This window comes from Ursus arctos, unplaced genomic scaffold (assembly GCF_023065955.2).
Source record: "Ursus arctos isolate Adak ecotype North America unplaced genomic scaffold, UrsArc2.0 scaffold_7, whole genome shotgun sequence".
In the NCBI taxonomy this organism is placed as follows: domain Eukaryota; kingdom Metazoa; phylum Chordata; class Mammalia; order Carnivora; family Ursidae; genus Ursus; species Ursus arctos.
This window is the reverse complement of record NW_026623089.1, coordinates 53,645,604-53,658,476: the sequence shown is the minus strand read 5'-3', so window position 1 is coordinate 53,658,476 and position 12,873 is coordinate 53,645,604. Positions and strand designations below refer to the sequence as shown.

The 12,873-nt window shown below is 45.6% G+C and overlaps 1 protein-coding gene across 1 annotated transcript in view; it reads left to right on the top strand.

The window, feature by feature from the left end:
- Positions 1-12,873, top strand: part of SGPL1 (sphingosine-1-phosphate lyase 1) — a 52,181-nt gene that overhangs the window by 25,361 nt on the left and 13,947 nt on the right. Inside the window, exons 3-6 of the mRNA XM_026504402.4 lie at positions 1,178-1,245; positions 4,363-4,510; positions 6,973-7,049; positions 8,477-8,605. Coding sequence (XP_026360187.2) covers positions 1,178-1,245; positions 4,363-4,510; positions 6,973-7,049; positions 8,477-8,605 — 422 coding nt within the window. The remainder of the gene's footprint in view (positions 1-1,177; positions 1,246-4,362; positions 4,511-6,972; positions 7,050-8,476; positions 8,606-12,873) is intronic.

Here is a 12,873-nt window from a genome sequence, read left to right as displayed (position 1 = left end):
GTTGGTAATAGGAAATACTAGAAATAACCCAAGTGCCCATCAGGAAGGGGCAGGTTAAATTAGTTATGATACATCCGTATCATGGACTACTTTAGAGCTATAAAGATGAATGAAGGGGCACCGGGATGGCTCAGTCGGTTAAACATCTGCCTTCCGGTCAGGTCATGATCTCGGGGCCCTGGGATCAAGCCCTGTGTCGGGGAGCCTGCTTCTCCCTCTCCCTCTGTCCTTCCCCCATCTTGTGCTCTGTCTCTCAAATAAATAAAATCTTAAAAAAAAAAAGGATGAATGAGGAAGCACTAAGCTTTAAGAGAATATGCCCAAGTAGAAAATCAAGGTCTTACATAGTGCTAGAGTATGCTACCTTTTGTTTAAAAGGTGGGACAAATAAGATTTTTTCTTTACTGTTGCTTGTATAAGCATAAAGAAACTCTAGATAGCTGTTCTAGAAGTGAATGGTAGTAGTGTTGACCTGAGGGTAGGATGAAAGTCTGGGGAATAGATGAGAGAGAAACTTTTAGCTCTGTGTGTGTTTATTAATTAAAAAAAAATTTTAAAAAGATTTTGTTTATTTAGGGGCACCTGGGTGGCACAGCGGTTAAGCGTCTGCCTTCAGCTCAGGGCGTGATCCCGGCGTTATGGGATCGAGCCCCACGTCAGGCTCCTCCGCTATGAGCCTGCTTCTTCCTCTCCCACTCCCCCTGCTTGTGTTCCCTCTCTCGCTGGCTGTCTCTATCTCTGTCAAATAAATAAATAAAATCTTAAAAAAAAAAAAAAAGATTTTGTTTATTTATTTGAGAAAGAGAGAAAAAGAGAGAGAGTGCATGTGAGCTGGGGGAGAAGCAGAGGAGGAGGGAAAGAGAATCTGAAGCAGATTCCATGCTGAGTGTGGAGCCCGATGTGGGGCTCAATCCCAGGACCCTGAGATCATGACCTGAGCAGAAACTGGGCATCGGACACTTAACTGACTGAGCTACCCAGGCCCCCCAATTTGTTAAAATTCTTGAACCACGTAAATATGTTACTTACTTGGCAATTTAAATTTCAAGGTTTTTTAAAACAGAAAGAGACTACCTTTGCGATCAGAAGGCAGGTGAGGTTGCAGAAGGCACATTGAGTAGTTCATACATTATCCATGGGAATTTATTTGGATAACAGAACCCTTTGTTTCTTTTAGGTTTATGGTCAAGGTTTAAAAAGAGATGTTTTAAGCTCATCAGGAAGATGCCTATTATTGGTCGCAAGGTAAGTGGAATCCGTGTAGATCTTCCTCCCCTCCCGCCACCCCTGTGGTCATGACCTCTTTCTGTTTACTGAACCTAGTGCGAATTCCCAAGGGCAAGGGGTGATTTTTGTCCCCCCCCCCCCAAGGAACTTTGGACAGTGTTTGAGGACACCTTTGGTTGTCACACCTGGAGGGGGGTGCTGTTGGCACTTAGTAGATTGCGGCCAGGGGTGCTGCCAAACATCTTGCAGGGCCCAGCGGAGAATTACCTGGCACAAGATGTCGGAAGTGCCAAGATTAAGACACCTGACTTAACCTAAGAAACCGTTCTCCAGCTTGTTTGACCAGAGGAGACAAGCGATGTCTGTTAAGGCAGAATTTGAAATTAGAAAAGCTGACCGAAGGGGCATGATGCTTTAGAGCAATAGTTGGCTGCACTGACTGAGATACGTGTCTGGGGGTCGGGTGCTTCCCGGGTTAGGTCAGGGTTGACAGACTTTCTCCGTGAAGGGCCAGACAGGAAACATTCTAGGCTTTGCAGGCCATACCATGTCTGTCAGAACCGTTCACGTCTGCCCCTGGAGCGGGAGAGCAGCACAGGGCGATAGGCAGGTAAGGAGTTGCACCTGGCTGTGTTCCACTGACATTTTCTTTACAGAATGGCCAGGGGCTGGATCTCGGCTGTAGTTTGCGGATCCCAGGTTTAGAACTTAGAGAGCACTGTTCTCTTGCTCTTTGTACCTGTATGCAGCATAGTCTGTTCCCTTCACTGTGTCCTCTGTCCCCTCACCCACACTGAGGATAAGACAGTCACCTCTGTACCCTTCCCAGCAGCTCTTTATCACAGAAGAAGATAAACAGGGCAGGCCCCATGCAAGCTGTCAGGAAGGCACACGGGCCCTGATGTCTGCGTCTCCCCCCGTGCCCTGCCTGCCCCTCAGCTTTCCTTCAAGCTTTCTTTCCCTTTTGGCTTTCAGTTCCCTTTCCCTTTTCCCATGTCCTGGCCAGACCAGAAGAGATGTCAGTCATCTTTAGCCTTTGACCCAAATCCATTCAGACCCCTGTGCTAACGAACTCTCCCATAACTGTGTATTTATTTTCAGGTCATTTCCTGTAGGGAAGCGGAAGTGGTTATTGGGGTAGAAAAGGGGAATGGGAGTAGATAGGCTTTTATTTGACCCTAAATCATCTTAAGCTCTACAATGAAATCTTGAGTCGTTCTAGAGTTAAGGGGGAGGGGGAGGGCAGCTGTAGAGGGTGGACTGGATGCTATTCAAAGGATGCTAGCATTTTCCCCTTTTCATTCCCTGCATGTTTCTACTCTTTTTCTTCACACGTTTCTCCTTCAGTTTCAGATTTTGGGACAAATAAATGCTACGGTTCCAGAACCCATTCTTAAATTTATAAAATAACAGAATTGGAAGGCACTTAGAAACTATGTAATCACCTGTCGTTTTTTAGAAGCAGACTTTGAGGCTCAGAGACGAGAGGTCTTTGTTCCCAGCGAGTGTGTGTGTGTCCCCCTGTCTCCTTCATTCCCTTGCATTCGCGTACTCAGCACGCGGTTCGTGGGCCCGTTCTCTGCATTGGGTACCGCTGTGGGTGCTGGGGACTGAGTCCCTGCTCTGTGCAGCTTACGTTTTCCTGGGAACGATAGAAAATAGATACATGAACAAATACATAAGAATTTCACTTTGAAAAAAAGGCTGTGAGGAAATTAAACTGTGATACAGGCTCTGAGGCAGGCACGGGGTGGGGGAAGGGCTTGCTGTGCTTTCTGATGCGGCTCCCCATCGGTTTGTGTCCCTTCTGTTTTACTACAGCAGCAGTCTGGCTCGGAAGCTCAGCTTCCATGCTTGCTCCCCGTTGCATGCTCGCCGTTTAGGCAGCATCGTCCATGTACAACTTTAAAAACCCTTTCATGCCCATCACCTGCCGCCCTACTGCCCTGGGGCGCGGCCTCCGCCGCCTGCCGGTGCCTGCCTGCTAGACTGGCCGGCGTGGTTCGCAGGCGAGGCTTTCCCTGCGGTTCGCTGGGGGCCGAGTCTCCGAGGGTCCTCTCGTGTTCTAATCCTCTACAGTTAGAGATGGGACAGTCGAACCATTTGGGGTCAGATCTTGGGCTTCAGACTTTCACAAACGGGTCACTGAAACCGTCTCTGTGTAACACACACAAATTGTGACCTGTAGCCACTCTTCCAAGCCTTCCCCCCCCCCAACAGTCCCTTAGCACAGGTAGCAGCCCCTGCTAGGTTTCATTGTGTTTTTAAACTCTGCTCTGTTCCCCCCAGCACTTTCCACTACCTGACTTTCATTTTCTGTGTCTGCTGCTACAAGGAACCGTCGTGAGAACAGAAGTGGTTCTCACTCGTACTGCCTCGTGTGTTCTGTTCATCGTGTCTCCCTGGCCCGCGGGGGTAGTTCAGCAGCTAGGGAGGGAAAGCACGTGGCCCAGACTATAGTGGTGAGGATGAGGACCAAGGAGAAACAGCCATAGTTGATAAACTGTAGCAGAAATGACCGTTGCTCCCCTTAGCACTTACGAGTCGGAGTACAGGTGTCCGACAGCCCAAGGAGATCGAATGCGGTCTCCCCGGCCCCCCCGGGGTGTCTCGCACGCATGTGGGGAGTTTTGGGGGTGCTCTGTGCATGTCTGGTGACGGAGCTCATCACCTGCACGAGCGCCAGAATCCCTTCTGCGGCTTGGCCTATTTTCTGGCTACCGTTCATGACTCCACCTTTGTTTCTTTACCACACACTGGCTGCTGCCAGGACGCAGATAACATCCAAATACCGCGCTCGGAGAGGTGCTGACACTGGCGTGTGCAAACCTAGTAAAGCAGGGGTGATGTCGGCCTGGCAGAAGAAAGGGGCGGCGGTGGGGATTGAATGCATCTTTGACTTTCAGAGAGAAAGTTGACTTTTCAGACTTTGAAGAGCCTATCGCACATGCCAGAAAATAGCTGGGCAGCTGGAACGTCCCCATCTCTGTTTTAAAGAAAAAGACCGTCCCCGTTCTGTAGCACTGGTGTGGCGCCCAGCCCTGAGCGGTGGACTAGGAGTCATAACTGGTTCTTCTGCTCCCTGGCCTGTGTTCTTCCATCTCCTTGTTAACTTTGTCTTTCTTACATTTGGAGATCCAAGATAAGGTGAACAAGACCAAGGATGATATAAGCAAGAACATGTCATTCCTGAAAGTGGACAAGGAGTATGTGAAGGCTCTGCCCTCTCAAGGTCTGAGCGCATCGGCAGTTCTGGAGAAGCTCAAGGAATACAGCTCTATGGGTATGATTCTCGGCGAACGCAAGTGCTTGCTTTCCTAGCGTGGCCGGTTTGGTCATTGTTTCATGTCGATAGGTTAACAGCGCTTCATTGCTGGAACTTACATGTTCATCCTATCTCAGAGGCTGAATTTCTTGTTATAAAAATTATATTTAAATTCATCCTTCATCCATAAAGCAAACAAATCTCAGAGACGGTGGAACTGGAACTTGGTCCCGTTTCCTTTTGTAAGCCTGAGTAAAACCGATACGTTTGTTTCTTAAAAAGAGAATATATGTAATAAAAATGAACTACAGATTCATTACAGAAATTGTGAAATCTGCACAAAGGCACAAAAGAAAATCCCATCATCACAAGATAAACACAGGTTATGTAGACATACGTAAGTCAGAATCCTAATAGTGTTGTTGTGTAATAAACACACACATATACGTACGTATATATGCATGAGCACATAAGGGAAGGATAAATACACCAAGTAGCTTAATGTTTAGGAGTGTAGCCCTGGCTGGCTCAGTCGGAGGAGCACGTGACTCTTGATCTCAGGGTTGTGAATTTAAGCCCCACGTTGGGTATGGAGATTACTGAAAAATAAAAAAATCTTTAAAAAAGAGTGTAACTCGTGGAATCAGTCTGCATTCACATCCTGGTTGGGCCACTTAAAGTGTGACCTTGCGTGAATTACTTCACCTATGTCTTGGTCTCTTTCTATGGTGGGGATAATACAACTTACTTGAAAAGATGATTACCGAGATTAAATAAGATCATACCTATAAATGTATAATACCTGGCATATAGTAAGTGCTCAATAAATGTTGACTATTTTTTTTTAAAGGTTTTATTTATTTGAGAAAGAGAGTGAGAGATAGAGCACTAGCAAGGGGGAGAGGGAGAAGCAGGCTCCCCACTGAGCAGGGAGCCTGATGTGGGGCTCCATCCCAGGACCCTGGAATCATGACCTGAGCCGAAGGCAGACGCTTAATTGGCTGAGCCACCGGGCGCCCCATAAATGTTGAGTATTAACACAAACACAGGTTTGTTATAGATTAAGATCCTATTGCAAATACTTTTAGAAAATAGGCTTTTTAGTTTGTTTTAATTTTAGATTTATAGAGAATTATACAGATTCATACATAGAGATTTCCCATACACCCCTTAACTGGCTTCTCCTGATGTTAACATCTAAAGTGACCATGATACATTTGTCGAAACAGCAGTTGACTAAACTGCAAATTCTATTCCTATTTCACCAGTTTTTCCACTAGTATCCTTTTTTCTGTTCTAGGCTCCAATCCAGGATACCACATTGCATTTCAACAAATACACTTAAAAATTTCTAATTGACGTATGTCGAGATTTTGACATTGGATGGTACAAAATTAGCTGCAGTCCAGGATTTATAGATGATATAAAGCAGGGATCAGCCCTCTGAGACCTGGATGTTAAAGATACCTATGATTGCGAGGGCACATTGCTGCCGCCATATTGCCTTCCCTTCCTTTTCGAAGTCATTGTCAATAGCACCAGTAAAATAACAGGAAATGATACCATATATTCTATTTTTGAAAGGCTTCAGGCCCCTGGTCTGAAGACATGCATGGTACAGTCCAGTGTCCTCTAAGGAAAGAGGGAAAGTCCTACTGGAATCAAGCCAGAGCTTGGCAGATTGCCTGAGGATGAGGGGTCGGTCTGCAGGTTCGCTCCTCAATCTTCTGCTCTCTTGTTGGAGCTGAAGATCTTGGCTTTGTGGAGCCATGGCAACAGTTTTCAGTTAGTGTGTCTCTGTAGTAGCTTTGTCACTGCCCACTCTCAGTGGGGCCCAGCCATGTTGTACCTGAGATACCCACATCAGCAGATTCGTTGATACAGTGTAGACCATCTTTGGAGAAGCACCTCAGACAGGAAGTGGAATTGTGGGTGGGTTTTGGGCCTGTGTGAGGGCGGGGCCGCTGAGACCAAGGTGCTGATGGAATATGCATCACTGTAGTTTGGTCAGGGATTCAGTTCCCTGGCTCCAGCCCTGACGATAGTGTGCTGAAGTTTCACACTTTGCCTTGCTCTTCCCTGCCAGCTCTGCTCATAACAGTTCTCACACTTCCTTTGACTGGATAGGAAGGGGAGAAAAAGTCAAGATAGCCATACAGAAACCACAAAATGAGCATAGATAAAGGAACAATTTTCTACTGGTAGAAGGCAGCTGGGGGCAAGGACGTCATTGTTGGACTCTGTTATACCTGGATGCTGTTAATATCTTTTTCACACTATTGTTCATAATAGTGGAAGATCTTTCATCTTTGTTTTGCTATGCTAGGTCTTTATTGGAATTCTTTTTCTTGATTTAATATAGAAGAACACCTCCGGGTTTCTGCTCAAAAGTTTTTTTTGTCTCTTGTACCCAGAGGTATTTCTTTGTATTTGGGGGACGTTCCTGCTTACTGACCCAGTGGTCTTAACTTTCTCCGCAGACGTCTTCTGGCAGGAAGGGAAGGCCTCCGGAGCGGTATACAGCGGGGCAGAGGAGCTCACCGAACTCCTCGTGAAGGTGAATGCCAGCACCCAGGGGAGTGTGGGCGGTCTGTGCCCTTCGTCCTACCTCAGTTTGTCTGCTTGCTTTTGTAATTCAAAAAATAAAAAAATTACTTAAGGAAAGTTTATTGTTAAAAATAAGTTCAGAAAGTTTCTCTTTACTCACACATAGGTGACTATGGGTAACATCGTCAGAGACATCTTCCGTCCGTAAAAAAGTACAATATTACTTATGTTTCCAGGCTTTGTAGGTGCCCCATGTGGAGGGCAGATTGCTAGGGAAGGTAGTCAGTTCCCCATTATTTGAGGATGTTAAGGACAAGACATGCTTTGTTCGATGAGAGGAGAGGAGGAACAGACACTTGGGTCATCATTTCCTGTACCACCCGAGATCAAACGATCTGAGAATGAGCAGTAGGCTCACTTACAATTGAAATAATTCTCCTTTTTTGTTGACTTTAGAGTTGCCTATAGCTTCTTCCTTTCCTGATCAAATTCATTTCCTAAACCCCACTTTGTCATATAAAATTGGCATTGGACCTAACAGTCTCTAAGGTCTTTGTGTTTGATTACGATAACTATGAAACTGCTTCTGCCTTACTAAATACTATAGGTTTGGCTCAGCTATATCTTGACATAATGCTCTGATCTTACTTCTCGGCTTAAAAATCTTTCAGTGGCTTCCCACTATCTACGGGGTAAAACCCCAGCTGCTTACGTAGCAGAAAATGCAAGCCCCGTCGTGAGCCAGCTCCCACCTGTGTGTTTCAACCACCTCTGTTACTTTCCCACGTAAACACGAACTTCCGCCTTCCCTCTTCACTGAGTGTACCTTGCTCTTATCATGTTTCCCTCCCCTCCTTCATTCCACCTGTTCTAAATGACGAACTCCCATTGATCTCTCAAGGTTCTGCTGGTACAGACACTCAGACCCCTTGGGCTGTTTGTTACTCCCTCCTCAGGTCTCCTTCCATCCCTCGCACAGCTCTGGTATGGTACTCAGAACAATGGCTGCCTTGTGCCGCGGGCTCTCCTAAGGGCTTTGCGTGCCTTCTGTTATTTACTTAGTGCCAGAACCCTGTCAGGTAGGTACCATGATTATGCCCTTGAGCACACGAGGAAACTGAACCTCAGGTTTTTCGGACCTAAGATGACACAGCTAGAAGTAATAGGCAAAGCTAAGGTTGCAAGCTGGGTCTGTTTGGTGTTTTAGTATGTGATTTTAACTGCATTTCTACTTCCTCTCTCACCACACTGTAGAATAATTTATTTGCATGTCTGTCTCCATTGTATTTTGATTTTCTTTAGAGGGGAACACATATCTTACCATTTTTCCAGTTTCTAGTATTGTGCCTGATGCCTAGAAACTTTTGTCTAGTGCATGGTTCTTTGTCCCATACAGCGTACCCATCCTACTTCATATCTGCGTGCATTTCTTTGCAGGCTTATGGAGATTTTGCATGGAGCAACCCACTGCATCCAGATATCTTCCCGGGACTGCGAAAGATCGAGGCGGAGATTGTGAGGATAGCTTGTTCCCTGTTCAATGGGGGGCCGGATTCCTGTGGATGTGTAAGTATATACAGGTGGCCTCCAATAATCTTATTTTTTCTAGCTTAAAATAGAGTTTGCTGAAAACATTTTGTTATACAAGTAATATGTGATTATTAGTAAGAAAATCCAGATAATAGCAACGTAGAAATGTTAACTTTTGTAATTTTTAGAGCATTCGCATTTTATTGTATATTTTTTAAGATTTTTTTCCTCCTCCATTTCGTATTTTGAAAAATCTTAAACGTGAAGTAGCTAGAGCGGACAACACCCTGGATTCGGTAACTGTAAATATTTTGTGCGTCTGCTCTGTCTGCTCCTTTCTCCCTCCTCCTCCCTCTTCGATCCATCCAGCATACTTACAGTCCATAGGTATTCTGTGCCAGAGACTCCGTGAACTTTCAAGAGACCATCAGTTAAGCAACCCCAACACAGTTGGGCCTCATCTGGACAAGTTGAGGAAATACGAATCTCCTGATCCTGAGATGTCACTACTCAGGTTTACCCTGGGAAAACTGGCACGTGTGCGTCAGGATGGATGGGTATTCATAGCAGCGTTGTCCGTGGTGTTGAAACCTGGGAGTAATTCACATGTCAGTCAACAGTGGGGTGGAAAATACGGACTGCTCCACGTGCTTTAGTCCGTTGTAGCTGCTCCTCTGATGGGTGCTCAGATTAGCCCATTTTGACCAGCGGGAGCCGCTTCATTGTGGCCTCTGGGTTCTTTCGAATGACTCACGTGGTCTTGGAAAGCTTCCTTTCTTTCCTTTTTTTTTTTTTTTTTTTGAGAAAATGTTTTTATTTGATGAGATATTCCAGGTTTACCTTATGCATTTTCAGACCCCAACTCAGCCATTTGTCCAAAGAGCCTTGTTTCATTTAGAACAATGCAAAATACTTGCGTGGCTCCTAAGTCCAATTTATAGAGCAGGACTTATACAAAATGAACCGGAACACACCCGGAGAGACAAACAGCACAAAGGAGGTTGAGAGACACGAGGGCTGGAGTGAGAAGGGCTGCCATGCATCTGGTTGGTGTGTGATTAGCTGTGAAAACAGCTGGTGCTCTCAGTAGCAGCGGCGGCCGGGGCGTTTGCAGGTGGAGGAGAGACGGGCTGTGAGGTGCTCATTGTTGGAGCTGGGAGATGAGTACAGGGGTTTCGTGGATTCCCTCTTCGGCTGTGTCTCCTCTGCACTTGAGTTCCTCCATTGTTTTTTTTTAACTTCATTTATTGTATTCTTCATTTTTGAGAATTTTGTCTTAGTCTGCCTGGTGGTTCCTTTTTTTTTTTTAGACTAGGTTTTTGCTCAAGGTGTTTATATTATTATTATTATTATTATTATTATTATTTAATAAGCTTTATGCCTAACGTGGGGCTTGAACTCACGGTCCCAAGGTCAAGCATTGTATGTTCTGCAGACTGAGCCAGTCAGGCGCCCGTGCATGGTGTTCTTTATCATTCCTTTCCTTGGCTTATGTTTTGTTTATTTAAATATTATCACATGTACTTATTTTATACTCTGTGTCTGACAATTCCGTTACTCACAAGCCTTACCTGTTTCTGCTGGTTTCCCTCATATTGTCTCATATCCTTATATTTGTGAGATGGTTTTTTTTTTTTTAAAGATTTTATTTATTTATTCAACAGAGATGGAGACAGCCAGCGAGAGAGGGAACACAAGCAGGGGGAGTGGGAGAGGAAGAAGCAGGCTCCTAGCAGAAGAGCCTGATGTGGGGCTCGATCCCAGATCGCCGGGATCACGCCCTGAGCCGAAGGCAGACGCTTAACCGCTGTGCCACCCAGGCGCCCCTGTGAGATGGTGTTTTGTTTTGTTTTTTTTTTTGCATCTTCCTGGGAACTTCTGAGGCCTAGATTGAAGTTAAGTTTTCACAGGGAAGATATGTAATGACTTCTGCCAGTTGCCGGAGACTCGCTGGGAGGTGCCGTCACACGGGAACTGATTTGAGCGTGATGCTCGGCGTGAGGTCTCATCCTCCAGCGGGAGCGTGGGTTCACACTGCAGACCCACGTGCAAGCTGTCTGGGGAGCCATTCTTGAGAGATCCTTTTTTTCTTTACTGAGCATCAGGTCAGGGTTGAGAAAGCAGTTTTTCTTGCTGTCCTCTTCTGCACGAGTGGGGTTTAATTCCTTGTTCCCCTGAAATGTGGGTGTAAGTCCCAGGTTCTCCGGCTCTCTCCTGTTTGACTCCTTACCTTAGGCAGGCCCTCAGTTTACCTTCTGTTCATTTGTCACAGTGGGAGTTGGTGGTCTCAGGGGTGGCAGCAGCCCTCAAAGTTGAAACCAGCTCTGGCACTCACTTATCTGCTAGGATTCTTCATTTTTGCTCTGTTTGGGTTCAGTATATTCCTTTATGTTATAAGCTCAGTGGTGGATGTAAAATAAATTTTCATGTTTTAGGAGGCTTTTTAGTTGTTTCCCATGGGAGGGCGGGCTGCCCAAGCTGTATAATCTATATTGCTGGAAGTAGGAGTGCCATGATTGTTGTTTTTTTCTTTTTTTGTTTTACACATGACCTTTGTACACTTTACAGCCTCTTTCCCTCTGGATCTTCTCTTCCCCGCTTTCTTCCTAGCCTACTCAGCTATTCTTAGAGTATACGATTTCACAGGTTGGCGACCACGTCCGAACACCTTTTGGTTATCTGTGTCTAACCAGAGGGACACAAGTGTGGAGTGGCAGTGATCTTTCAGTCTCTGTCTTTTTGTAACCTGGGTTCATTACACTTGCCTTGAACCTTTCCTCTACGTCCTGATCTTTATTCTCGGCAGTGTTTATTCCGTCCCTCGTGTCCTTACTAACCCTGTATCGGGGTCGTGTGGTACTCTGTGTTTTAGGTCTGCAGTCTCATTCTCTTGTTTTGGTGTCCAGTCTTTCGGCTCGTGTTTTCTTGAACAGTGTTCTTGTCGCGTTGTCCTGTAGTGACAAGCAGTGGTGAGGAATTCCCTTCTCCTTAGACTGTTATCTTTTAAGTTAGGCTTTTATTTTGCAGGCTGCTGTTTTTCTTTCTTTCTGTGTGTTTACACAGTTACCATGCCATTTTCTTTCATTGTGGCTCATGCTCATGAGAACATTCGATTTTGTTCTGATGCATGTTGGCTGATTTCTCGTCTGAGAGCGTTTGGTTGAGGGCCGCTTGGTTCCACCTGTATTAGACTATCTGGGTCTCTTCTTCTGAGATATTGCTAAAAGTTACCTGTTAGAGTTCACTCTGCCTAGTTGGAAGACAGTAACTCTTCGGGCTTTGATTAGTTCTTTAACCCATCCTGTATCTCTGACTTTGAGGGGTCAGTCCCAATGTTCTCTCTCTCCGTGTTGCCTGCTTCTCCCTAGCTGCCATGTCTACCACTCACTGATCAGAAGATAAGGAACCCCCTCCACTTGCTTCTCTGAAGATTTGGGGGGTGTTCATGAGAATCCTCAGGATTTCGCTGGCTTGCTGGACAATTTTCAGGGCTCGGAGGAGGGATTAGGAACTGTGTTTTGCTCTCTGCTGTGCTTTAGTAACTTGTCTCTTTTTTTCACTGCCAGTATTTGAAGTTGATTGCATCGGATTCTCTCTGTTTCCTTATTTGGTGGTCGTTATTGCAGGTTTCTGCAACTGTGTTTCTTCCTTCTTTCAGGTGGGCTGGGAGGAGAGAAAGTAGCTGTGAGACAGGTTCAGTGTTTCATCTTAATGCTGAAGTCCAACCGCAGGGGTATTTTTGCATTGCTACGGTGTCGGGATTGGGAGAAGGATGGAGTCTGAGATCCCAGTCTTTTCTAAAACTTAGACTTTTACAAGGAGCTAATTACCTCTGGGGTAATTTGAGTTCCTCTGTTTCTCTCACTCTTCTCAGTCTCTGTCTCTCTCCATCTCTCTGTCTCTTTCTCGATGAGCTGCTTTTGGTGAAAAAAGTTTGGAGTTCAGAGGTGGGAAATGAGAAGACAGAGCCGTATGGCTGGGCAGCCTCTAGCATATTCCCAGCCAAGGTCTGAAGCTCTTCTTGTTCGTTGTTCTTCAATCTAAACTATCTTTCCTGTTACTGACTTCATTTGCCTCAGTTAGAATGGATGAGAAGTGATTTCGTATACGGAAAGAACTTCTGTTGCCCTGGGGAACAGTCTTGGCTTGCGCAAAGGTCTCTGGGTCCAAATAGCATCTGAAAGAAAATTCTCCCAACAGGCCATGTTCTCCTCTTATTTCTCTGACATACTTCTCGTATATTACAGTGAGAGTTTTTATAAGTGTCGGAAGAAGCTGACTAATATTACAAGTAGTTATCGAAG